This window comes from Amyelois transitella, chromosome 11 (genome assembly GCF_032362555.1).
Source record: "Amyelois transitella isolate CPQ chromosome 11, ilAmyTran1.1, whole genome shotgun sequence".
NCBI lineage: Eukaryota > Metazoa > Arthropoda > Insecta > Lepidoptera > Pyralidae > Amyelois > Amyelois transitella.
In genome coordinates, this window is record NC_083514.1 from 9,307,800 (window position 1) to 9,332,042 (window position 24,243).

At 37.3% G+C, this 24,243-nt stretch overlaps 3 protein-coding genes across 4 annotated transcripts in view; 1 reads left to right on the forward strand and 2 right to left on the reverse strand.

Annotated features, from left to right (window-relative positions):
- The window catches only part of LOC106136683 (tRNA dimethylallyltransferase), a 209,334-nt gene that overhangs the window by 43,845 nt on the left and 141,246 nt on the right, over window positions 1-24,243 (reverse strand). The window lies entirely within an intron of this gene.
- On the forward strand, window positions 249-2,278 carry LOC132902251 (uncharacterized). The gene is made up of 2 exons (XM_060946572.1): window positions 249-429; window positions 1,451-2,278. The coding sequence occupies exons 1-2, from the start codon at window positions 249-251 to the stop codon at window positions 2,146-2,148; spliced, it is 879 nt and encodes a 292-aa protein (XP_060802555.1). The 3' UTR covers window positions 2,149-2,278.
- LOC132902250 (uncharacterized) lies at window positions 426-2,570 on the reverse strand. The gene is made up of 2 exons (XM_060946568.1): window positions 2,272-2,570; window positions 426-1,388 (listed from the first exon to the last, which is right to left on the reverse strand). The coding sequence occupies exons 1-2, from the start codon at window positions 2,568-2,570 to the stop codon at window positions 485-487; spliced, it is 1,203 nt and encodes a 400-aa protein (XP_060802551.1). The 3' UTR covers window positions 426-484.

Sequence of the window (24,243 nt, forward strand, 5' to 3'; positions counted from 1 at the left end):
TCCGACAAGAAATGTCGGGTGTTTTGCCAGCCCTCTACGCCCGGAAAAAAATCGTGTCGGATCTCGCTCGCCTATGATTAAGAACGGCGCTGTTCACATTTGTCTGATGTCGGAGCCGATAACCCTCTCCCCGCTACCCCTCATTCCGTTCGTGCGTACGTCGTACCTGCGATCGCGCACACACACATCGCGGCGCGCAAGCAGAGTTGTTGTGTTTTTATTGTACGCACGTTTGGTGATTCGTAGTAATGGAAAAAAATATCAACCCCGAACAATTGATCACACTAGTTCAGGAAAGAGGTGTCCTTTGGGACAAAACTCTAAATGATTATAAAGATAAGAACCTGAAAATAGCTGCTTGGCGGGAAGTTTGCTGCCTACTCATACCTAATTTTGACAATTTGGACGAAAAAGAAAGACAATCATGTGGTAAGTGTTTGAAGTTATTTATTTAATAATATACGTAAAATTCAAAACATAAATATTAACCATGCGCTTCTGGTTGCCAAGGCACCGAGCCTATTGTTGAAACGAAGTAGTTTGCAAATTCAGACCGTATATAATTTGCAATAGGACCACCACGTGGATTACAGTTTTGCAGTTGTACTTGTTCTTGCATCGGATTTTCTGCCGCATAATGAATATCTTCAAAGTTCAGACCGTCCTTTTCTCTTACAAAATTGTGTAATACTGTACACGCTTTTACAATTTCGATAGCCGTGTCTGGGTGGACATCCAGTGGCCGATGAAATATTCTCCATTTATTGGCTAAAATACCGAATGCGCATTCAACGTACATTCTTGCCCGACTTAAACGATAGTTAAATATTTTTTTCATGTGGTCTAAATGAGTGCCTCCAAAAGGTCTTAACAAATTTGTTGACAGAGGGAAAGCCTCATCGCCCACGAGAACATAAGGCATATCATTTTGAAGTGTTGCATGTAGAGGCCTTGGTTTTGGTATATTTAAACTACCATCATTCAGTTTCTTCCATATAGTTGACTCCTTGAATATTGAAGAATCGCATTCTTTTCCATACGAGCCAACACTCATAAAAATAAAACGATATTCTGAATCAACAACGGCTAGTAAAACAAATGAAAAATAATCTTTGTAATTAAAATACATCGAGCCAGTATTGTTTGGTTTCACCACTCTTATGTGCTTACCATCAACTGCTCCAAGACAGTGCGGAAAGTTGGCTTTCATATCAAAACCTTTTGCAATTTCCAACCATTTACGCTCATTATCAGGAATTTGCATGAACTCGTCTCTTAATACATCCCAGATAGTGGAACTAATTTCTTTGCAGATTTTACTAATAGTTGACACACCAACTCTGTAACTATAGTGCAATTCTTTGAAGGAACAACCCGATGCGCAATATCTGTAAAATAATTAAGTAGGTAAAATAATTAACATTTCTATATGTACCTATTGTAATTGCAGGTAAATTAGTATCTACAAAGTGGTCGAATCTACGAGATGCCTGGATGCGAGCAAATAAAAATGACGTCAAAAAATCCGGAGCAGGGGCTAAGTTTTCAAAGCCATATATATATAAAGAACAGATGAGTTTTCTGCAAAAAGTGGCTGAGCCTAATCGAACTCATGATTCTGTCAAGAAGCGTCCAACAGATACATGTCCCGAGGCATCAGCGGCCAATACAACAGATATAAATTCAGAGCTGCTATTACCAAGCACTTCCAAAAAGCCCAAAACCTCCTGTCTCGATGACAAAATGAGCCAGTTTTTAGATAGCAGGCTACAGTCAGACAGAAGTAACGAACATCCAATGCTCTCTTTTTTTAAAGGTGTTCTACCGAGCGTTACGTCTTTTGACGATAATGAAACTTTAGAGTTTCAATCAGGCGTGCTGTCACTGATTCAAAATATTAAAAAGCAGCGTGAAAGTCGTTTATACTCATCAAACTATGGTTGGCATTCACAATCAAGAGATCACGTGCAACAATCTGTATATTCGTCACAAAACCAGAATGTGCACCCACCATTAAACCAGAATAATATCTTCCCTTCAAGTGGATATGGATATTCGACACGCCAACTCGTTGAACCAGCATCACCTACTTTGTCACTACATTCAAGTAATACTCAAGATTCGGACTTAGATTTTAGTAATATTTAACTCCACTAATTTGTTTTCGTAATTAAAAAAAATTAAAGTTATTTCTTTCAATAAATATATGTGAACTAAAAGTGACTGTTTTATCTCTTCCTTTATACAAATTAATATGTATAATTATATTACCTTAAAAATATCGCCAACCTTTCTTCAGTACAAATGCAGTCTCTAAATCTCGTATTTTGGTAGTTTATGCTCACTGATATTTGAGCCAATAGATGGTTGAATGTAGTTATCGACATTCTAAAATAATTGAAAAACTTAATTTCGTCACTCCTCAATTCTGTTATTAAATTCTGAAATGTTCCCAAACTAAATCTTTCTCTCAGGATTGGGTGCACCCAATATTTTCTTTCCTTGGCTGTCTTTCTTCGTTTTCTTCTCAAATAATAATACATCACAACAAGAGCTTCGTCGACGTCCATCGTGCACAATCGCCTCGCGTAGAGTGCTTGAAATTGGCACTAGCTTCGACCGTGGCCGACAACCGATCGTGTGTGTGAACAAAGGCGCCGACATCCGATTAATATACGGATCCGATAGCCGACAGGTGGGAACGAGCTCTTACCTAAATCCGAGGCAATTGGGTGAAAAAAATAACATCGCATCTTCCATACTTCGTGAGAGTTCGGGGAGCGTTTGCATAAAGTTGAGTGACTTGCAAAACGATTGTAATGTGGCATTTTTTTTTCGAATTGAGATATTTTTGATGATTTTCTCATTTAGAAGATGACATTAAAAAAAAAATAATTCTCAAATATTGTACAAAAGGTGGATTTAAGGCTTTCTCTACCAATCAAACTTTTAGACTCAAATGTGATTGTAAATAACACCTCTATCGCGGAGGGGTAAGCAGAGACTACATCTTTTCACTTGCAATTTTTGTGTACTTCTTTGAAGTCGAAAGTTTTGACAAGAAAAGAATATTGAAAGTAAAAATTCGCAAAAATTTTAAAAAACTTTTTATTCAAGGTCATGTGCTAATTCCGTAGGAAGCTAGTCATTCCCTAATGGAATGGTTACTCCTCTGATACTTTTTCATATTAACTCCAACTTTTGTATAACTTAAAGGTTTAGGCAATTTGTGTGCATTTGACCTAAATCTATCTGATAATAACTAATACAAAGTCTAAGGCGGCGCACGGAAGCTCAAATTATGTCTATTTAACTTTGGCTTGAAAATCCCTTATTTGTAGTTATCGAGGAAGACAAATAAGTATATCTCTTCTCTCTATCTGCAGATACAGTCATCATGCGCTTATCAATAGGTGCCAATTGTAATTTTACAAAAACTCTATAGTACAAAGACTACCAGTCGTCAAGTGAACTAAATCGATTTAAACGCAGCACCATACAGTAAGTAAGTCTGTATAATGACATTAACTCAGCTCATAATGGCCACTTAAAAACTCATAAAAGAGCTCCGACGCAGGACCTGATCTACGAAATCTCCGGGACTGTAGGTGGCTTTTTAAAACTACCTCTCGACTTGTAGTTTTATAGGTACTTCATGGGGCTTTGTGAAGCCGACACTGTTTACTTACGTTAACTTTACTCAAGTCTTTGTGCTGTGTGGTTCACGGTACTTTTGTATAGGACCACTCCCACTCTTTGCCATGGATATCGTAAAAAGCAATTAAGGGATAGGCCAATAAAATGTGACTATATGGATAGCTGAATGTGTTCTATCAGTCTATTCAAGACTGTTGGCTCTGTTTGTTTATCCCGGTAAAAACTATAGTTTCCATGGGATTTGCGAAAAACCTGTATTCTTTTGTAGGTGGTAAAAAATTTGCGCGGGTAGAAGCTTCGGGTAAAAGCTAGTTTCAATATAAGTTCATACTATCAACTAGTGTAACTATAAAACATCTACTTGTATAATAAATAATGATTTGTATTGTAAATAATGCCTTTAAGTTCCACCCATTAAATTAATAGTCTGGAATCATATTTTCATTTAAAATTATCACGATGTATTTACAAATATCGTTATTAAAAATAACTATCTACAATAGATATTAACAATTATGATAAATATCAAAGTGTAATTGACACGTTTTGGTCCAGTCTTTTACAAAATCCATTATCCATACTGATGCATACGGTCAGAAGAGCTCCTAATCGCTCGGCGTTCAAACATGCCGTGTATGGGTTCTTCCTTCGGCAGATCCATAACAAGTCCTCCTAATTTATTACATACATACATACATATGATCACATCTATATCCCCAGCGGGGTAGAAAGAGCCACCAGTCTTGAAAAGACTGATAGGCCACGCTCAGCTGTTTGGCTTAGTGATAGAATTGAGATTCAAATAGTGACGGGTTGCTAGCCAATCGCCTAAAAGAGGAATCCCAAGTTTATAAGCCTATCCCTTAGTCGCCTTTTAGGACATCCGTGGGAAAGAGATGGAGTGGTCCTATTCTTTTTTGTAATGGTGCCGGGAACCACACGGCACCTAATTTATTATTTAATCTATATGGCCTATTCCCCGGAGGGGTAAGCAGAGACTACATATTTCCACTTGACACGATTGCTGCATACTTCTATCGTTTCATCCACATTCATGTTTCGGGTAATCTTGACCTGCCAGGACGCCCGTGATTAGATCAAGGTATTATATTCGTCTAGGGCTTTCCACTCCATTTTCCTATTCACGCTTTCCTTCTATATTTGCTTAGTCAACATGTATTTGATAAGCTGGTCAAAATACCGCGAAAAAAGCTAGTACATTTTATATTATTTTTTCAATGGTTTGAACAGAACAATAAATTTATCACAATGATGTTCATGTGTGCTGTGGGTTCAAATGTATATAATTGAATTTTATTTGAACGTATATAGTAATTATTGACTTGGTTGAAAGCTCACGCGAGCCTAAGGGTCAGTTCACAGCGAAGTGAGAAGCGACGCGATATTTTATTATTCTTCCATGTTATTAATGATAAAAAATAAATTATATAATCATCAAAATCAGAATATAACCTTTCAGGATGTCTTTTAGAGAACAATATTTACGTACAATCTCGCCTCTTTCCTAAAGGGGTAGGCAGTGACTACATCTGTTAAGTTGTACCGATCCCTATACATAGACATTTTTAAGAATCAACGTATCAAATAAAGCAGTTTTCGTGCACGTGAAAAAGTTACATTTACCAACAAAAGTCCTTATAAAACTTGAGAAACATTTGATTTACATTATTAACTTTAGCAGGCGAGTGTGCAAGCGCCGGTTTACACACCAAAATGATTGATTACCGACCTCCCACCACTGAGGTATTGACTAATATAGCGCTTACTTATAGAATGGTGTGATGGGTGTGAGAAGAAATAAACGCTCAAATAATGGCCGATAAACTTTAATTCGCCTTTTACGAGTAGGTAATAGACTAGCAACCTGTCACTATCTGAACCTTGATTCCATCATCAAGTCATCTAGATAAACATTAGTCGTATTTGTTTATTTACAAAATTGTATCAAATCTGTTTAGTTGTTTCGAAGATTAATCGTTCCAAAATAGATAATTAAATACATACATACATACATAAAATCACGCCTCTTTCCCGGAGGGGTAGGCAGAGACTACCTCTTTCCACTTGCCACGATCTCTGCATACTTCTTTCGCTTCGTCCACATTCATAACTCTCTTCATACAAGCTCGGCGGTTTCGGGTACTTTTGACCTGACCCTTTACCAGGACGTCCTTAATTTGATCAAGATACGTTCGTCTAGGTCTTCCCACTCCGACCTTTCCCTCCACACTCTCCTTGTATATCTGCTTAGTCAACCTGCTTTCATTCATCCTCTCCACATGACCGAACCATCTTAACATACCCTTTTCTATTCCTGTAACTACATCTTCTTTCACATCACAACATTCCCTTATCACGCTGTTCCTTATCCTGTCACTCAATTTCACACCCATCATACTCCTTAACGCTCTCATTTCCACTGCATTTATTCTGCTTTCATGCTTCTTTTGCCATACCCAACTTTCACTCCCATACATTAATGTCGCAACATAACATAAGTGACGCAACACATCCTTGCCTAACGCCTTTCTCAATCTTAAACCACTCAGTGTGCGCTCCGTTTATCCTGACACAAGCACTCGAATCCTCATATAAGGATTTCAGTGCTCGTATTAAGAGACTGCTCACCCCATGCATAGAAAGTGCTGACCACAATTCATTCCTCTCAACTCTGTCATAGGCCTTTTCCAGATCTACGAATGTGCAATAGACTTTTTGACTCTTGGCCAAAAACTTTTCGGCTATGCACCGCAAGGAAAAGACCTGATCAGTACATCCCATTCCCTTTCGAAATCCCGCTTGAGCATCCCATATTTTGTCATCAGTTTCATTCCTGACTCTATTAATCAATACCTTAGCATACAATTTGCCGACGACGCTAAGCAGGCTTATACCACGATAATTTTTGCAGTCCAGCTGTGACCCTTTTCCTTTGTAAAGTGGCACGATAACAGCCTTACACCAATCTTTTGGTACTCGGCCGCTTCTCCAACACAAATTGAAAAGGCAGTACAACTGACTAGCTACTACGCCTTTTCCTGCTTTAAGCATCTCGACCGACACTCTATCACACCCAGCAGCCTTTCCCGCTTTCATACTCTTAAGTGCTTCCACAATTTCGAACATTTCAATTTCGCCTTCCATCTCATTCTCTTTTTCTTCGCTATAGCAGAAATCTTTCTTATTTCCTTCCTTTTTTTCAAATAAACTTTCAAAATAGTCCTTCCATATCTTTAGTACACATTCTTCTCCTTTCACAACGCTACCATCCTGGCATCTGATCCTAGTCAGCTCTCTGGTTATAGTATTTCCTCGGGCTGACCTTACGGATTTCCAGAATACTTTCAGATTTGACTGAAAGTCTTCTGATAGCCTTTTATCAAAATCCTCTTTATACTCTTCTTTCTTTCTAATCACAGCTTTCTTAACCAAATCTTTCATTTTCTTATATTCCTTACGTGCTTCATTCACATCTTCATCTATAACCTCTTGCATTCTTAAGTTAGCTTTTGCTGCTAACAAATCCAGCCATGCTTTCTTCTTTAATCGCACAAGTTCTTGCACATCTTTACTCATCCACGCATTTTTGTGATTTTTTCCTTTCCTTCTTCTACTTACACCACACACTTCAACAGCTACTTTCACAATTCTTTCTTTAAATTCCTTCCATCCATCTTCAATATCGCTCATTTCCTCTAAATCTTCAAATTCATCCTTCAGTCTATTAATATACTTCTTACCTACATCCATATCTTGCAAATTTTCTACTTTTACTCTTTCCAAAGCGCTGGTTTGCTCCCTTACCCTGTGCCGCCAGCGATTGAAGATACCCCTTATCCGGGATATCACCAGTAAATGGTCCGAGTCAATGCCAGCACCGCGATATGCACGGGTATCCAGCACTTTGTTCTTCAATCTTTCATCTACAATCACAAAGTCTATCATACTTTTTAAAATACCTTCCACTCTTGTGTAGGTGTGGATCTCTTTATGTTGAAACATTGAGTTCGACACAAAAAGATCCCACTCTAGACAAATTTCTAATACACTTCTTCCATTATCATTCACCTTTTCGTCACCAAACGCACCAAGCACCTTTTCATATCCATCACGCTTTACACCCACCCATCCATTAAAATCACCTAACATAATAATCTTCTCATTTGGCTTGGTAACTTTCAATACTTCTCTTACACTATTCCAGAACTCCTCGTTTTCGCTTTTTGCTGATGTTGTACCCCTCGAACCCACATCCCAAGGTGCATAAACACCTAGAACGAAGATCCGAGTGATTCCAACTTTCAGCCTAATCCATAGAAGACGAGGGCTGACACACTCATACTCATTCACGCACTCAGCCATTCGTGCAGAAAGAATTAGACCGACCCCTTGACAGCCTCGGCTGGTACTGGAAATTCCAGACCAATACGCCGTGTAAGGGCCGTGCTGCGTCGCGTCGCATCCTTTCCGCTTCGTTTCATTCACGCACAACACATCCAAACGTCTTTCATCCATCATCTGGCATACTTCCTCAATCTTATCCTTCATTCCTCCTCTTACATTCATCGTCGCAAAGCGGCTTTCAGCAGACCGCATACCGCTCCCGCCGGGAACGAGACGTGATGGGGTGCGGACACCATCGCCGCCATCTAGGTGCTCTTTCAAAAGATTTGCATCCATGCGATTCCCACGAGACGCTAGGGAAAAATTTTGTCCGCCCCAGCAGAGCCCCGCATGCCAGGGTAAGGCTAGCCATTACCTGGGGGTCGCCCAACCCCATGGCGGAAGTGGCACGCTCGAGACTAGGCTCGCCCCTAGCCATGCATCCATCGGCGCGGCAGACCTTAGATTGGCAGGGATTTACATTAAAGAGGAATCCCAAGTCTATCCCTTAGTCGGCTCTTACGACATCCGTGGGAAAGAGATGGAGTGGTCCTATTCTTTTGTAATGGTGCCGGGAACCACACGGCATATAATTATTAATATGATAATTAAATATTTTCCTAAAATTTAAGTGTGTTAATCTGGTAACATTAATCAAATTTTAATGCAAGGTTATTCGTTTGGGGAAGTGTTGCCTGATCTATCTCCAAAATATTCCCGTTTCGACCGAGATTAATTAGAGGCTCTTAAATTAGTCTTAGTGAAAAACCCAACGTGTTACTTATCACAACACTACAGCCATGAGTAATTACAAATACCGTCACGATTCGAGCGGTGGACTTTGTATACTTATTTAATTACATAAATCTGGCTTCCAATGAAAAATTTATGTGCTGAGAATTCGAGATAATCTTAATGTCCAACAGGATCCTAACTACCTACGGTCCCATCACATAAGGCGTCGTCCCATCTGATCTCTGATAAATTATGATGATGTTCCCAAGGTATTTATGCTAAATTCGATTAATATGCAATACTTATGTTTGGCGTCAACGCGCCCATATAAAGCAGTATTCACTACCAGTTCACCGAATTCTGCAGTACTGCAGGACTTATAAATATTCACATTTCAGACAAACGAATCCGTGAGGGAACGAGACGGAAACAATTTTTGCAAACGCGCAAAAGAGACAGCCTAATTCATTTGTGAATGAATGGCACCATGAAGGCGTCGAATACGAAACACCATAAACTCGACGAAGTTAAACAAGCATTCGAAATTTGAACTCCATGTATAATAAATCAATAACCATCGACTAAGAGGTTCCAACAAAAAGTGAGTGCTTAATAGACGAATGTCCAGTGCCCGTGTGATTAAAAAAAAAACATAAGCAACAGGTGTTGGGGCGTCGACCTCGGTTACATCATGGTATGGCGGGAAAAAATGTTATGTTACGATTCGGTCGACGAGTTTCCTACAGACCGTTTTTTGAGTTCCCATTGAGTAGGTATCTCTTGAGAGGTTGATATTTTGCATATTAGGTTCGGCTTATTCACTTCGAACAATGCAATCAGCTCTATTTTAATACAATGGATTTCTTTCAGCGAGTTTTGCGAGTTTAATAATATAAAAACCTGTCGAAATTCAAAAGTTATTAAGTTGAACGTATTTCTATTTTGTATTTGACAAAGTTTTTAATGGCGATCTTAATAAAACAAAATTGCCATTTAATGTGCATGTTGTTGTTTTGTTTAAAATATTTTAACAACTGTTGACAAAACCAATTAAAAAAAAAGATGCGATATCGTATACGTCACTGTGGCTTGAGAAAATTTTGGAAAAGACACAGGTTCTCATTAATTAAATAAAGAAATTCACGAACTTATTTTCATGATGTAAACAAAAGCCTTCTCAAAAATACCAAAATAAAAAAAATAAAAAAAGAATTAACACTGGCAGTTTAAAAAGATTAAGACCTGTTGCCAAATAAAAGGCAAAAAAAAAAAATCGTCGTCCGGTATGACAAAATTCATTATCAAGCGGTTATTATCAGTTGGTGCACACACTGCAGTCTTCAAGACTTAATGAATTGCTTCCTGCTTTATCAATGAACGCAGACTGCCTTGAGGCCAAGAGGGATTACTAATTAGTGTGGGAACAGATATTATGAATGACATTCGCGTGTCGATTTGGTGACGATTCACGTTGGATTGCATAGAGTATTGTGGTTCTATGAAGTCGAGTTAACAGAACAGTGGTGTTAGTTCTCTTCAGAGTACACACATATACCTAATCACGTCATATCCCTTGCGGGGTAGACAGAGCCAGCAGTCTTGAATAACTGATATGCAACGATTAGTTGCTAGGCAATGAGATTCAAATAGTGCCAGGTTGCCAGCCCATCACCTCCACTACATCCATCCAAAGAGATGGAGTGGTCCTATTTTTTTTATATTGGTGATTAGTGCCGGGAATCACACGACACGACACAAGAAAAAAAAGATAAAGGTGCTTAATGTTTTTATTAGCCAAATGAAACTTACAGCAGAGGAGAGGTTATAAAATTATCTTTGAGATTTAAAAAAAAAAAATTAAATCATCTTTATAACCTTTACTTACATGTCATAAACAAAACTGTGCAACATTGATCAAACGGTGAATAGGTAAAAGTTTGTGTACACTTAATTGAATGATTGCGGTTGTGGTCTCGTTAAACAGACAAACAGACAGCGTTTCGGCTTCTAATGAGGTTTGGATCAATCTTTTTTTTTTTTGCCAAATACACTTTGGAACAACATCAATAATTCGTATGACTCAACAGTTCCACGAATCTCGATTCTACCGAAATTCGTCTGAGAAAATCATAAATGAGTAGTTGTATTTCTTCAAATCCAAACTAATATTATAAAGTTGAAGAGTTTGTTTGTTTGTTTGTTGTTGTTGTAGTTCGAATTGAAAACATTTTTTTTTGCGTTGAATAGACCTTTTATCGAGGAAGGCTTTCGGTTACATAACATAACGCTGCAAATGATGGAAAAAGTGAAAAAAAAAACGGGGAAAATAATTCATCCTTGAGGGCTTCAATGATGCCCAAAATAACTATTCCACGCGGACGAAGTCGCGGGCACAGCTAGCCAAATATATTTATCGTGCAACACTGGTTATAAAGGCTGTTACATATTTGTGATCATCGTTGTGACCTGTTTTAATGGACTTTCAATATTTTTGTTACTTCCTACTGATATTATGTAGTAAAGCGTGAAAAGTACATACAAACAAACACACATTAAGTATGGATGAGCAGTGAGTCATTTTAATTTGGCGAGAGTAAAGTTAATCTAAGCAATTAGTAATTAAGTGGTTGTACACCAGCACTATCTCCGTACATTGTAGTTGACACATTACACCAACCACAATTTGTTTGCATACACGTTCTCGCATACTTAACTTCTTATATATCATTCAATTCCCTACCTTACCTCCTCCACATTAGGGGTTAAAACATAAAACGTTATCTATTTAAAAAACAAACGCGGCTTTACTACGCCATGGTATGCGCAATGCGCCCGCGCATGCATACATTCAGTACACCACAATAATTTACGTTGTACTCCAAATTCCAAGTTTAACATCTTTTTAACGACTGCGCGAATAGATATATGTTTTTGGGTTATGTACACACGTACAACACTATCAGTTTAATCGAGATGAAGTATAAAATGACACGAAAGTCTTTGCATACACTGCGTACTCAATTTCGATGCAAGACACACAGGGTAGATAGTTGTACCTGGGTTACCGAGTGGTGCTCGGTGGATGTCAGAGAAATTCATCAAAGGTACTGAAAAAAGCCATAAAAAACCGAAATATCTGAAAGCCACCAAAAAAACAGCCATCTTATATATAGGAAAATAATTTTGAGAATGACTCGACAAGGCATACGTCTCAACTATATCTCTCACTCTATCTTTGAGGTTAACCGTAAAGCAAACGAAAGGGAGAAAATAAGTTTTTAATCGAAACAAAAGATATTTCCGATCACATTTTTTGTTTTTTAAGCACTACCAAATTAATAAAATAATTAAATATAAAATACTAGGAACCGAAGAACGCGCAATGGCGATTTCCAAAAACCGCAACAGGACGACCTTTAATTAAAGGCGATTAAAATAAAAATGGCGTATGCTTTGTGAATTTAAATTCGTCCATTAAGTACCGCTTGTGCACAGTGAAAGGAGATACAGTGTTATGCAGCGGAATCCGAGGTATCTTGATTGCGTCGTATAATAATACTTTTAAGTACTAGGCTTATGGAATTCTTCTTTTAGGCGACAGGCTACCAACCTGTCACTATTTGAATCTCAATTCTATCATCGAGCCAAACAGCTGAGCGTTTCCTATCAGTCTTTTTGGGACTGTTGGCTCTGTCTGCCCCGCAAGGAATAAGACGTGATTGTAAGTACTTTTAAGCACGAGCCATAGATTTGTAGAAGAGAATAGTCTGGGTTATGGCAGATGTGAAAGAAACTACTAATTGTTTTTCTTTATTATCAAAAGATTTTACTTAGCTTCGGAAGCGAAGCCATATGAAATAAATGCTATTTATTATGCTAAAAAGTGAATTTAAATAAACAATAAGTACATATAGGTAAAAATCACTTACATAATTTGGGTTAGTTTAATTATACAGTTGGTGTAAGTAACTCCTTGAAAAATGGGGCATGTATACCGCAATAAATAAATTTATTTTGACAACTGTCTTTTCATTTGTGTTTTATTCATTTTATTTATAGAAAACAAGGAGTCCAAATTTAAAAAAATTAAATCAAAATAAAACGATACAAAATGTTTTAATTTATGGAATGAAAGTAGTCTAAAATCCGTCAAAATCCATTTTTGTCTATGAAATTTCTAAATTCCGTTAATTTTTCAGATGTACTATAATATCCATCTCAAACTGACATATTTTCTTATTATACTTTACGTAGACAAAAACTTTGGCGAGGCGTGCCATGTGGCCATGCTAATAAAGACATTAGTAATAAACTAATTATGTCGTTATAGTAACAACTACTCCTACCACGCCTCCTTCGACAAGGAACGTATGTATTTACTTTAAAAAAAAATGACAGATCATCAATTATCCCCCACCATGAGTGACACTTCGCGTGTGACATTGTAGAAAAAGTCAAATTCGAATTTGGAACTCGGTTGTCTATGCTCTAAGAATGTAATGAGTTCGTTATTTTAACAGTGTGTCTACATTTTTTTTTCACCTCTGCCCGGTGTCAATGACCGTGTTTTTATGTGCGTTATGATTTTTTTGTCTGCCTGCTTATTTCAGGAGTGATGTTGCGTAACCCGTTGACGTTGATCTCGTATAGGTATTACATACATGAAATAACGCTTTTTTCATAGGAAAGTAGATGGGAAAGCAGAGGCTTTATTTTTATTTGCCACGATCCCTGCATACTTTTTTCGCTTCATCCACTCACTCGAAGCTCGTCTGTTTAGGGTACGCTTGACCTGACCTTTCGCGAGGACTTCCTTTCATTTCTTCTCATCCTTCCTTTCATTCATTTTCGCTCCACTTTAAGTATCTTCTTTCACATCTCAGTTTTCCCCGCTGTTTCTTATCCTCACAATTTTATCAACACTCACATCTAGAGCGTTTTTTCGAAATAAGATTCTTATTTCAAATTTTAAACATTGTATAAAATATAAAAAAAACTAGCAATTCGGAATATGCCCATGTAAGACTTCAGTGTAAGATGTAGACTTTTGCAGTTGCTACCGTTGCTAGGTTAAAGTTTCAAAAAAAGTAAAACTTGACTGACATAAAAAAAGCTAGACACGTTTGACGACACGATTCTACGGTGTTGAGTAACATAATCGATACCAAATTATATTTGCGGTTAAATTTATTTGAATCATGCCATACAAGTCGATAAAACTTTTTTAAAGTGTACTTATGGACATTTGGGCGGCTGAATTACTAAGTTTGTAAAGTAATGATACGTTAAGCGACCAATTCAATGTATTATAATAATAAATAGTCATTAATTAAGCATTAAGACGGTCCGTGGGGCCGGGAGTAGTCAATTAAAGATTTGTCAACGAATGGGTGGCGTGTTCGCATTGACACACGATTTTGGGAGAAACAAAGAGATAGTGAATTGGAATGTTGGAAGGGGGAGGCGTAGACGAACGTACCTAGATCACATCAAATTTGGCAAATATGTTCCTTAAAGAAGTACAGAAGAGAATAAAGAACGGACGGAGCTGCGGGCAATGGTGAATCACTTGGATGGTGATTCACTTACCCACTCACACTCTTCTTGTACTTCAGTATAGTATACTCGTATGTACTTAGTTTGTTCTCATAAAAAATATAACCTAATAATATTACAAATGTTTGTTACTATTTCACGCAACAACTTCTGAACCGATTACGATGAAATTTGGTATGTAGGTAGCTGAAGACCCAGAATAACATATAGGCTTTTTATCCCGGAGTTCCCGCGGGATTGATAGGGTTTCCATGCGGACGAAGTCGCGGGCGGCCTCTAGTATACATATGTACTATATATGTTTATATATAAATAAATTTATAATGTGTGCCGTGTGGTTCCCGGCACCAATACAAAAAAGAATAGGACCACTCCATCTCGTTTCCATGGATGTCGTAAAAGGCGACTAAGGGATAGGCTTATAAACTTGGGATTCTTCTTTTAGGCGATGGGCTAGCAACCCATCACTATTTGAATCTCAATTCTATCATTAAGCCGAACAGCTGAACGTGGCCTATCAGTCTTTTCAAGACTGTTGGCTCTGTCTACCCCGTAAGGGATAAAGACCATATGTATGTATTTATAATAATGTATTTTACTCGTAATTTTTCTCGTGAGATATTGGAAACGGAGGAAATTGGCGGAAACCACATGTGGCCGGCGACAGCATGTGACAAGGCAGGTGGCTGCCACACTTACGTCTATAATTACCTATAATCTAGGCACCCGTGGGTCTTATTGTTACAAATAATGTTCATTCAGTACGGCTATTCCTGGAATTATACGATGAGTGGGAGAATCAATCAAGAAAGTCGATCTGAAGATTTAGTTCCCTATATATTTTGAACATAAAGTTCTATGTCAGACACAATGGTTGACTGAAAGAAAATGCTCCTAGCATTAAGTCCGCCCATGGAGCTGTACATTTCATATATTCGTTTTTTGTATAATAAAATTTAATAAATTAATAAACATTTTGTAAATTCGAAAGTTAACTTTTGAATCAACTTTAGAAATTTGTAATAGGCTAAATATAATTTGCCTACCGCTGTTGCGTCCAAAGCTAGCGTATACCTCTTTGTCATTTGAGGGGTAGACACAGCCAACAGTCTTAAAGAGATTGAAAGGTCACGTTCAGAATATGAAAAATAACCCCATATCGTAGTGGGAAATTAAAGATATATAAATATATATAAAAATGCGTATGTTGACCCTGAAAAGCGAATAATTACGGACAAGTTCGAGCACATTCCAATTGTCAACAGACCGTGGTTACTGAACCTTGAAATATGATTTCGGGAGTCTTCCCCTGTGCCATAAATTTTGGGGAAAAAAAATGAACAAAATACTGCTGTATTAACGGCGACAAAGTTGGGAGTCTTGTCCGTGATTAATGTGGGAAGTTTTGTTGTTTATTTAAAAGAAAATAATAAACAGTTTGTAAGATGGCTAAGTATTAAATTATTTATTTGAATTCTGTTATAATATTTAGACTATTTTTAACAAGCACGTTTTAGAAGTATTCTTTCAGTGTGTTACTGAATATCTAATAAGGAACAGTGTGGTAATGTGATGTTGTAATGTGAAAAAAGATATAGTGACAGGAATGGAAAAGGGAATGCTTAGATGGTTTAATCATGCGGAGAGTTTAATATGAAGGAAACTAATATATAAGGGAAGTGAATGGGAACCATGAAGTGGGAAGACCTAAATGAATTTACCTCGATCAAATGAATAACGTCCTGGCGAAAGGTCAGGTCAAGAGTATCCGAAACCGCCGAGTTTGCATAAAAAGAGTTACGAATGTGAATGAAGCGAAAGAAGCATGCAGAAATCGTGGCAAGCGGGAAGATTTTAAGAACGCTAGCGGCTCCGCGCGCCTAAATCGTAAAATCTTGTTAAACGTTCCCATGAGAATTTAAGATATTCTCATCTAAATTTGACCTACTTAGAGCTTGGCGCTAGACTTGGTGCTGGTCAGTCAATGAGTCAATTGTCATATTTTGTAAATTAAGAATGTATACGTGTTGTGTGTGTCTAGTGAGAGCTTCCACTAACAAGTTCTGACGGCAAAAAGTTTTATTACATACATACATACATACATATAATCACGTCTATATCCCTTGCGGGGTAGACAGAGCCAACTGTCTTGTAAAAGACTGATAGGCCACGTTCAGCTATTTGGCTATAAGATAGAATTGAGATTCAAATAGTGACAGGTTGCTAGCCCATCGCCTATAAGAGAATCCCAAGTATGTAAGCCTATCCCTTAGTCGCCTTTTACGACATCCATGGGAAAGAGATGGAGTGGTCCTATTCTTTTTCGTATTGGTGCCGGGAACCACACGGCACGGCAAAAAGTTTTCATTACGGCAAAGCGGCGTAACATTAAAATAACTTCACGCCTCGAAGGCCGTGGCAGGCGTGTAATCAAACGCGTGTGTTACAATACTATATTGTTTTATTGGACACATACTAGCCGTTTTCCGTGACAGTGATTATTACTTGATTAGTATAGTAGTAGAATTTATTTTGCACTCTTAATACGAAACAGGCTCAAATTTTAATGACATATCTATTTGTTATTGCCGTGTGGTTACCGGCACAAATAGAAAAAAGAATAGGACCACTCCATCTCCTTCCCATGGATGTCGTAAAAGGCGACTAAGGGATAGGCTTACAAACTTGGGATTCTTCTTTTAGGCGATGGGCTAGCAACCTGTACACTATTTGAATCTCAATTCTATCATTAAGCCAAACAGCTGAACGTGGACTATCAGTCTTTAAGACTGTTGGCGCTGTCTACCCCGCAAGGGTTATAGACGTGATTATATGTATGTGTATTTGTTACTGACTTACTTGATTGTGAACCTATTTTTATGACACTTAGTACGAAATAGTTTAATTTACACTTTGAAAGAATAGGTACTTTTTGGTAATTTGAACGGGAGCGAAAAAAAAGGAATTTTAGTTAAAAGCAGACGGAACTGAATGACCTAATGGGTGAAAAGTAATAATGAGAAGTATTAAAAATTTTGTGCTAAAGTTTAAACACTTTGTTATCAGAGCTTTTAAACCGATTTCCAATTTCCAATACCGGCATGAAGAAGACCATCTTACGATACCGAAAAGCGCAGACAGTTATCTTTTATTCTAAGCTAAAAACAATGGATTGTATAACGATTAACGCTATGTAATCGATTTAGCGTAAAGGCGACGAGGAATGTTTCGTTCACACGTCAGAATTTTAACATGTGAGGTCTATTTTGAATTTATCACTATCAATTTTTTTTAATTATACAAGTTTTTGCCCAAGTCCTAAACATTAATTAAACATACATACATGAAAGGACTGAATGGCCACGTTCAGCTATTTGGCTCAAAGATAGAATTGAGGTTGCTAGCCCATCGCCTAAAAAAATCCCAAGTTTGTAAGCCTATCCCTTTTATGACATCCATGGGATTATTAATACAATTAATAACACATATGGGGTGAGGGGTAGACAAAGCCGATAATGTGCCAGCGTGAATTAGAAAAAGGCTTTAACATTTGGCATTATAATTTTAGACGTTAAGATACTCGTAGCAACCTCTCTCCATGTTCAAATCTCAATTCCATCATAAAGACCTCCTACTGAACCTGGCCTTCATTATTCCTTGCATTCGTAACTCTTCAACTTACAATGATGAAGTGGTGTTGTTATTGCAATATATTCAGTGTTACCGTATCCCGTGTTAAGACAATGGTCCTTAGAGGTCAACGGCCGTGTTGTCAAGTAAATGTGCAGTTGCGAAGGATCAGTTAAATGCCTAAATTTTCTAGTACGCGTAGAGGATATGAGTAAAAAAATATTAACTCACTAGCTGTGCCCGCGACTTCGTCCGCCTGGAATAGTTATTTTGGGCAACATTGAAGCCGTCAAGTATAAATTATTTTCCCCGTTTTTTTCTTCACATTTTCCATTATTTCTTTGCTCCTTATAGTTGCAGCGTGATGTTATATAGCCTAAAGCCTTCCTCGATAAATGGTCTATTCAACGCAAAAATAATTTTCAACTCGAACCAGTAGTTCCTGAGAATAGCGCGTTCAAACAAACAAAACTAATCTCCTGGTCGGTTTAGTATGCTTTACAAGAACGTCTCCCTCGCTCGTCTCTCGCCTAAAAGAAGAATCCCAAGTTTAACATACTCGCCTTTTACGACATACAGTGTGATCCTATTCTTTATTTTTATCTGGTGCCAGGAACCACACGGCACGATAGTTTTACGCGCGATAAAAACGGCGTCGCGCGTGCCCTGCTATCATTCATTCTCTCCACATGACCAACCAATCTAAGCATTCCCTCTCCTATTCCTGTCACTATATATCTTCTTTCGCATCGCAATACGGCTACTTTGCGATGGACCTCTTTGGCGCAAAATGAACTACGAACATTGCAACCGGTGTGAAAGTAAATTCTTTTCACGATTTACATGATACATACATACATACATACATATGGTCACGTCTATATCCCTTGCGGGGTAGACAGAGCCATCAGCCTTGAAAAGACTGAACGGCCACGTTCTGCTATTTGGCATAACCATAGAATTGAGATTCAAATAGTGACAGGTTGCCAGCCAATCGCCTAAAAAAGAATCCCAAGTTTGTAAGCCTATCCCTTAGTCGCCTTTTACGACATCCATGGGAAAGAGATGGAGTGGTCCTATTCTTTTTTGTATTGGTGCCGGGAACCACACGGCCTATTTAGGTACATCATCTTTGGCGAATTTATTATTCTTTGGCATGCGAGTCCTTTCACTCGCCCGCATGCAGTGTTCGGTTTCAATTACCCAGCACCTTGAAAGAAAACTACGCGAGAGCGGGACGGATATTCTGAAATGCTTACGTGTGAAAGGGAAAGCTACAACAACAAATCGTAGGGCCGTAAAAACGCCACATGTCGTCATTTGACAGATGGGCCGACCGCAAAGTAGCAGGTTCTTCTTATTTGTTTTCCTATTTCAAACTTTTTTGTTTTTATTTTTTTTTATTTTACTTCTTTTTTACCAATTTTTATTGAAAACAGTATGGGTTATTGGTTTTTGTTGTATTGAAATGCTTCACGCAAGAAGTTTCGTGGGAATTAACCTGGTTATAGGAAATCGCGGGTTATCGTCACGACAAGTTTTAGAAAAACTACCCTTGTTGATACGTGTTAACATCTGTTACGGTCAGTTACAAATATTCCATCCATTCATATAATCACGACTAAATCCCTTGCGGGGTAGACAGAGTCAGCAGACTTAAAAGACTAACAGGCCACGTTCAGCTGATAACCTTAATGATAGAAGATTCCATAAGCCATCCAAAAGATGTGCCAACTGCTTCTGTTACTGTGCAGATTTTAAAAGTCAATCGGGCTTATAAAACTGGTATTCATCTAGTGTCTCATCTACTTATTTTAGGCGAAGGGCTAGCAACCTGTTACTTTTAGAATCTCAATTTCATCATGAAGCCATAAAGATGAGCGAGGCTTTTTAGTCTTCTCGAGACTGTTGGCTTCGTCTACCTTGCAAGGGATATAGACGTGACTGAATGAATGTACTGACTACTCATGTGTTCTTTGTGGCGACATATCTACGCTACACGTCACAGCAATAAAAAAAAACACGCGACGCTATCAGTCAAAAATAGCGAAAAACCTAAATCACGCAAGCAAAGATTTCCGATTGGATCATACATATACAAACTCAAAGATAGGCCCCTAAGGCAAGCTTAGTCAACATAGAACCCTTAAGGTTGAGCGTTGCATCCGCTCGCGAATTTGCATTGCTCAAAGGCAAAGTCACTTTCGCCGAAAAGGCTGTTGGAGGAGCGTCAAGCCCTCGCCTAAAACTGTCCCGCTGTAATAGTTAATGCCCCTCAGGCGAACTACGAGTATGTTCACATAGTCCAAAAAAAAAAAGACATCGTCGGAGCTGCGGTTCCCCAGGCGCAACAATCTACATATTTACAATCTAAATAAGTTCAACTGTAAAAAAGTGTTGTTTCAGTGGTTGCAAGCACTTTCCTATGATGAAACCGAGGATTTATTTGTAGTGGTTTCCTAATGTAATAATTATGTATATTGTGTTTTTTGTATACGTCTACACTCACTCCACTCCACAATAGTTATAAATTAATGGGTGAGACCTGGTGACCCGTAACACAGGTTCTTCGGACACCTAGCACGGGCACCAGTTCTCCACAATCTCTTGCTGTATTGTGCATGCTATCTATAATATTAAGTTATATTTAAGTTGGTTTTGTGGAGAAAATAAAGATATTCATTACATCATATCTTCCGCCAGACTAGGTGTTAATGAATGAATATATCATTCATTAACACCTAGTCTGGCGGAAGATCTTCCCTTTGGTGGCGGTCGAGTCCGATACATCTTAATTATACTTAAAATAAATAAATCTTCCTCCTGGTACCTAGTGAGTCATCTTCACCCCGCATTCTATTATTAAAATTATGCAATTCAACATGCAGTAATCGGACACATTAACTAAAAACTATTCTTAAACACAAAGCGTGTTAAATCCACTTGGAACAAAATAACAAATGATCAAAGGGATTTATTAACAGAATAAATAGCACATAATATTTCGTTAAACTGTAACATTTAACCCGTCTCCTTCTGTCACAGAATTAATATCGGCCAATCTCTAAATTCCAGGCATTCGTGGGTTGTGCAGCACACGTTTATTATTAGATCCTTACTTTGATCTAAATGCAAGGCGATATTTTTATATCAGTTATGATTTATCGCTTCATGTCACAATAACACTGATTTTTAAAGAGTTCCCGCGGGTTTATTTATAGGAAGAAGACAAAGGAGATGTTTTCTATGCAAAAATCCATTAATGAATCATTAAATTAAAATATCTTAGTTCCAATACGTACATACATGCATACATATGGTCCCGTCTATGTCCCTTGCGGGGTAGACAGAGCCAACAGTCTTGAAAAGACTGAATGGCCACGTTCAGCTATTTGCCTTAATGATAGAATCCCATCCCATAAGCATTCCCAAATCCCATGTCTATAAGCACAATCCTTTAGTCGCCTTTTACGACATCCCTAGAAACGAGATGGAGTGGTCCTTTTCTTTTTTTTATTGGTGCCGGGAACAACACGGCACCGTCATAGTAACAATGACTAATAAAGAGTTCCCTCTCCTCGTAGGGAGAAAACGAAGAAGAACAAGTTCCTCTTAAAAACATATTAAATTAAAATCATTAAATTAAATGATTTAAATGAATCATTAAATTAAATCATCTTAGCTTAAGTATAGTATATGATACAATTTTTGTATTCTATTTTTTAGTATAGTTTGTTGGACATAGGCAAAATTTGCCATTGGAAAGGAAGGCTATAATGAACAGTCTAGACTTGAATCAAGCCAAGTTTATTATTATTTCATATTACAAGTTATTTAATATTATTAGTTCTTGTTTATATATCATCTCTAACACAGTGTCCGCTGATCGGGTCGTCTTAATTTATTGTTATTTTCATTCATTTATAATTTATTGTAGCAAATTTCATATTACATATATAGTATAGTAGGCCAACTTTGTAGTAATAGCATTATGTAACAGTTTACTAATTAAGCTTTTCTTGAATTAAAAAAAATTAATTGCGGCAAACGGCTTCTCACATAAATTTAACAGTTATAAAAACAAAATACACAAAATATATTTATAACTCCCTATCTCCGTTCAAATAACTGAACCCCTATGCGTAAAGTGAATTAGCATAAACAGGTTGCTAATTAAAAAATGGTATTTTTGTACAATTCTGAATGTAAAACACGTGGGTGCATTCATGCATTTTTAACATTTACCGTATTTAGGTTTACTACGTTATAAATTATTATTCTATTGTCATTTATTAATGTAATATTAATCTTTTTGTGATATCGACATGTGTAAAGAATACATAATTAATAATAAAGGATACGCAAATTCGAGCAAAAGGTATTATCAAGAGTACCCGAAACCGACGAGCTTGCATGAAGAGAGTTATGAATGTGGATGAAGCGAAAGAAGTGTGCAGGGATCGTGGCAAGCGGAAAGATGTGGTCTAATAAGTTCAGTGAATTCTTTACTTAACACAGAATTACTTGTTATTGTCGTTTCAAAAGGACAATTACATTACAAAATGTTGTAGTACATTTCGATCAAATATGGGAAAAATTAGAGAAGAGTAATCTTAAACAGGCTTCACTATAATAGCTTTATAAGATACAACTCCACTTATACTTCTTAGCTTGGAAGTGAGATATACATATACATATATTGAGATATACATATATTCACACAATACAAGTTTATTGGATTTAATGACTTTCCATTAAAATTAAGCCATATAATCTACAATTCCATTTATATATGTAAAAAAAATGTAAGCTTCCGACATACAGTTGTTTCAGGAAATCAGCTGTAAAGATATGCAGTCACATTTTTTCTCGTTGAAAAATCAACGTCGACGTTACAAACACGATACGCTGTAGGCGGTGACCCGTCCAAGTTTATTATACCTCGTAGATGCGCGCGCGCAGCGTGTGATCTGAGAATTTTCCGCTGCATTTTTCTAATTTTATTTGTGACTAACGACGAAAAATGACGATAGCATACAAAACAAATACTACATATGTGCATAAAATTACAGAAATGAAATACTACTACATTGAAAATAAAATTGTCTTGAAACATAATTTTTATCCAGTTTCGTCATTAAAAGAAAACTACGCGATGTATATCAGAATCAGAATTCATAAAACTGAATGTAACTTTTATTGTTTTTTTTTTGTTACCACCACTAGTCAGTATTATTATGAAGATTTTACAAATTAGCAAAACGTAATTAACATCTTTGAGTGCATACTACTCAAAACTGATACTATTAATTTTTTACTTACATTCATTAAAGTTAAATAATTAATGAGTCATCGGGTGATCCTTCCGCACCCTCACTATTTTGTCGCATTAGAGTTTTTGGGTCGCCTGTGTTTCACTGTCCGATAGTTTTCCTTGTCTATTTCTATTTCAGATGAATGAAACTTATGAAACATTATATTCGTTTAGACAAGAGACCACCTCCGTCTTTTGTTTATTTTAGAATACGAATTTAAGTTTTGGAGACGATGATGGATAACCGCTACCGTTGACAAAATGTGGGTTTTCAATATTTAAAAGGAAAAAGCGACTGTCACTCAACCAAAACTATTTGAAAAAGTAGTGCTACGACTGCTATGCACAATCGAAATTATTTAAAGGGATACTATGAAATTTCGATTACTGGTATATGCATAACATTAACATTAATTTCAAAAGTTTACAAGAATAGAAAATTGTATTTTTTTCTATTTGAGAGAACTTAAAATTTTTGCCATGTGTTTCCAGGCACAAATAAAAAAAAATAGGATCCCTCCATCTCTTTTCTTGGATGTCGTAAAAGGCGACTAAGGGATAGGCTTATAAACTTGGGATTCTTCTTTTAGGCGATGGGCTAGCAACCTGTCACTATTTGAATCTTAATTCTATCATCGAGCCAAAAAAGCTGAACGTGGCCTGTCAGTCTTTTCAAGATTGTTGGCTCTGTCTAGCCCGCAAGGGATAAAGACGTGACTATATGTACGTGTGTATGTAGAAACTTGAGGCCACATGGCGGAGATATCTATAAAACGGCAATGTCCATACGTTTCTTTACATTTCGATTAGAAATGCCTTTGGAGCGTAGAATGTCCCCGCGTCTGCCCTAGCAGCGTCCTTTGTCCTTGGTCAAAGAATAATTCTAGATTGTCTATGCGAGAAACCGATGTACAGTCGTCGTCAGAGAAACGTGACCTCCAACGCGC